Source organism: Tasmannia lanceolata, unplaced genomic scaffold (assembly GCF_043159265.1).
Source record: "Tasmannia lanceolata isolate RefF3 unplaced genomic scaffold, GAP_Taslan_0.1 ptg000240l, whole genome shotgun sequence".
In the NCBI taxonomy this organism is placed as follows: domain Eukaryota; kingdom Viridiplantae; phylum Streptophyta; class Magnoliopsida; order Canellales; family Winteraceae; genus Tasmannia; species Tasmannia lanceolata.
The window spans coordinates 108,231-111,721 of NW_027518916.1; the positions used below are offsets into that span (position 1 = coordinate 108,231).

The following is a 3,491-nucleotide window of genomic DNA, read 5'->3' on the forward strand; positions in this document are numbered from 1 at the left end:
CCATCTTCCCCTCGAAGGACCATTCTAATTTTAAAAAGGGGAGGTCTTTTTTTCATGGGGAGCGTTTTAGGGTATTTTCGGGGGGATCAGCCTAGATGCTACCTCTGTCCCACTCCCTGTCTTTTTTCGGCCCTTTATTCATCATAGGCCGGAAAGTGGAGATGCAAATGGCTCGGGTAGAAACGCTATTCCATTAATTTATGAAGGGGAAAACATGGCTTTGCTTCTGGAAATAACAAAAAGAAAACAAACAAAACATCCGTCATAACTTAAAAGAAAACACAGACCTTACCCTTCCTTTTTACTGGTAAAACTCTCGGAGGTTATCCATGCTCCAACTTCGAGGGACAGGGGCCCCGTCGAGGTGCTCTAGTTGGTAGGCCCCAGGGCGGAGCGCTCGAACGACCCTGTAGGGTCCTTCCCATTTTGGTGCGAGTTTCCCGGTGTTTCGCAGGTCGGATTTACGTTTAACCTGTGAACGGCCAATTTCTTGGGTATCCCGGGCATGTCCTGAGTCGACCACGCGAACACGTCTTTGTTGGCTCTGAGGAAACTGATCATTTGGTCTCGTAAGGTGCCTTTCAGCAGGGAACTAATCCGGACTTGTTTCTCTAGTTGATCTTGGGCTATGGGGATGGAGTCTAGTTCCTCAACGGGCTTTCCTCTGATCGTGCGGGCCCGCTCCCGGGGGTCTTCACTCCCGATCGTGAAGTTTTCGGCCGGCGTTGCTTCCTCTTAGGCTTGCCGCGCAGCATTGGCGTGCTATCATCTGCTGCCCCCGAACTTCTCCTATCCCGGTTTGAGTGGGGAACTTCATTTTGAGGTGGCGGGTGGAGACTACCGCTCCCAAGTCTCTCAGAGCGGGGCGCCCTATGATGGCACTGTAGGTGAAAGGTATGCCTACGACCATGAAGGTGGTCAAGATAGTCTTTTGGAGGGGGTACGTCCCAAAGGTTACGGGTAAGTCGATTTTGCCATTGACCCGTACCGACGCCCCGGAGAACCCGTAGACGGAGTACTCCGCGGGTCCTAGTCTCCCTTCGCCAAGTTTCATTTTTTCAAAGGTTCCGAGGTGTAGCACATTGACGGAGCTCCCCGTGTCAACCAGAATTTTTCCTATGTCGAAGTTGGCGACGACTAGCCTGACGACTAGTGCGTCATCGTGTGGAACTTGTAGTCCGTTGAGGTCTTCGGAGGAGAAAGTGATGAGCTGATCCTCATGGGGAGGATCCGTCCGGGCCTTTTTGGAGGGCATTTCTAGGGAGAACACCCGCTCCGCTTACGCTCGTCGACCAGCGGCTGTTGGTCCTCCTGCCGCGGGTCCGCCTGCGATGATGTTGATTTTTTCGATAATGGTAGGCGGCTATTCGCGGGCCTGCAGCCGTTCAGGGGGCTCTTCTTTCTTGGGGCGCTAGTGGAGACGTGTGTCGTGCCTGCTGCGGGATCGGTGTCTGCTCCGGGAGCGATGCCTGCTCGGGGATCGGCGTCGGCTAGTGGATCGGCGTCGGCTACTGGACTGGCGCCTGCTACGTGATTGACGCCTGCTTCTGGGTTCGTTGGCGGGGTGATGGGCCTCATGCGAGTTTTCAACAGGGCTCCTAAGATATTGATTTAGATGCCCTTCCTCGGCCAGTTTTTCTAACTAGAGCCGGAGGTGGAAACAATGGTCGGTTTCGTGGCCATGGTCCCTGTGGAAATCGCAGAACTTTCTTGTGGACCGCTTCTTCGGGTCCGTGGCCATTCTCTTGGGGGGGTCAGGAGACCCTGATCTCTGATAGCAAGCAGGACATGGGAGAGGGGAACCTTCAGGGGGGCGCTTCCTAGTCTTTCGAAGACGGGGACGGGGTTCCGGCTCGCTTGTCTTTCCTCGGCCCGTGGCCTCATGGCCCTTTGGCCGTCGTTGCTTTTTCTTTCATCGGGGCCGGGCCGGCTTCGCTCTCGTGCGCAGGCTTCTTCTGCTCGTACAAATTTGTCAGCCTTGGATTCGAGCTCCTGCAGGTCCCGTGGTGGCTTGAGGGTAAGATGCAGTTTGAGATTCGGGTCGGTGGTGGCATGCTTCAGTGTTGCGACCGCTATTTGGACGTCGATGTTGGAAAGTTGGGCTAGCTCGGCGTTTAACTTCAACATGAAGTCTCTTAGGGTCTCGTTTCTTCCTTGTCGGAGGGCTAAGAGGGCATCTGCTGGATCGTGGCGGAGGCGGTTGTTGGCGAATCTTGCGCTGAACTTCTTTCCGAATTCGTGGAAGGATGTGATGGAGTCGGGCTCCAATCCATGTACCAGTCGTTAGCGGTCTTTCTTAACAGGGAGGCAAAGGCTCTGCACATAAATCCATCCGACCGGCCCCAGAGCGTCATTACCCTTTTGAAAGTTTGGAGGAACTCAAGAGGGTCTGTGCTCCCATCGTACAGATCGAAATGGGAGAGGTCTATTCCTGCTTCCACTGGGGTCTTTAAGACCTCCGAGGTGAACGGGGATGCCGTTTCTCTCTCCCATTCGTCGAGGATGTCGTGGGCGTAAGGCTTTTTCATTTCCAGTTTTACTTCTCGGATTTGCCTCTGCAGGTCGGCTAGCGGGTTCAGTCCGGCGCCGAGGTTGCTACCTCCTCTGTCCGGGCTGGGGGTGGTTCTTGGAAGCGACCCGTCCGGACAGGGGGAGCGCGGCTTAGAGTAGCTTGCTTCCCGTCGTTTCGCTGGTGCCCCCTAGCTGTGGGAGGCAAAGGGCTGTTTGCCGATGGGGATGAAGGTCCCTCGGATGTTCCTCGTCACCTTCGTCATAGGCTTCCGTCTGGTCATGTGTTGCCAGGGGCCTCCCCGGGGCCGGAGGTTCCGGTGGAACAAACGTTGGAGTAGCTCTTGGCAGAGTTCGTTAAACATTTCCATGGTTGGGGCCATTTGCGGTGTGCTGGAGGAGGGCTGGTGTCGGCCCGAGAGCGGCGAGTTTGGCTCCCGGGAAGTTGAGGCGTGGGTTTGCGCGTGTTGGGCCTGGCTCCTGGTCATTACCCCTATTTCTTGCTGTTGGGTATGGTTTCTCATCGCGTTAAGGCGTTCAATACTCGACGAGTCCCACGGATGGCGCCAATATGATGGCGTCGGAATCCGGGTCTGCGATGGCGCGGTCAGTAGAGAGCCTCCGCGGGGTCTGCAATCACAAACAAAGGGGGTCAGGGGGGTCCTGGACGACCACTTCGACACCCAAGTCAGATTATTAGACCAATCAATATAAAGAACAATGAGAAGAGGAGAGGGTTCGATCAGGTTTACCAAGGCCAAGGCACATTATTTTCTTGGTGTGTGGGTAGATGGGTCGGAGGGGACTAACAGGGAGAGTGGGATTAAGTTCCCGGCCTCCTTTGCTGTTGCCTTGCCTTTTTCTTTTTTGGTTGTCTTGTGGGAGATCCAAAAGAGTCCTCCTCCCTTCTTCCCTTCTCCCTTTTTTAAGGGGTGGCGTGCGGACCTTTTCATCATTATGGAGAGAAAACCTTCCTTGGCGGG

The 3,491-nt window shown here is 55.0% G+C and overlaps 1 protein-coding gene across 1 annotated transcript; it reads right to left on the bottom strand.

Moving 5' to 3' along the window:
- Positions 1-694: 694 nt before the first annotated feature.
- Positions 695-1,255, bottom strand: LOC143867444 (uncharacterized). Its single transcript, XM_077376090.1, has one exon. The coding sequence runs from the start codon at positions 1,253-1,255 to the stop codon at positions 695-697; it is 561 nt and encodes a 186-aa protein (XP_077232205.1).
- Between the last annotated feature and the right edge of the window lie 2,236 nt (positions 1,256-3,491).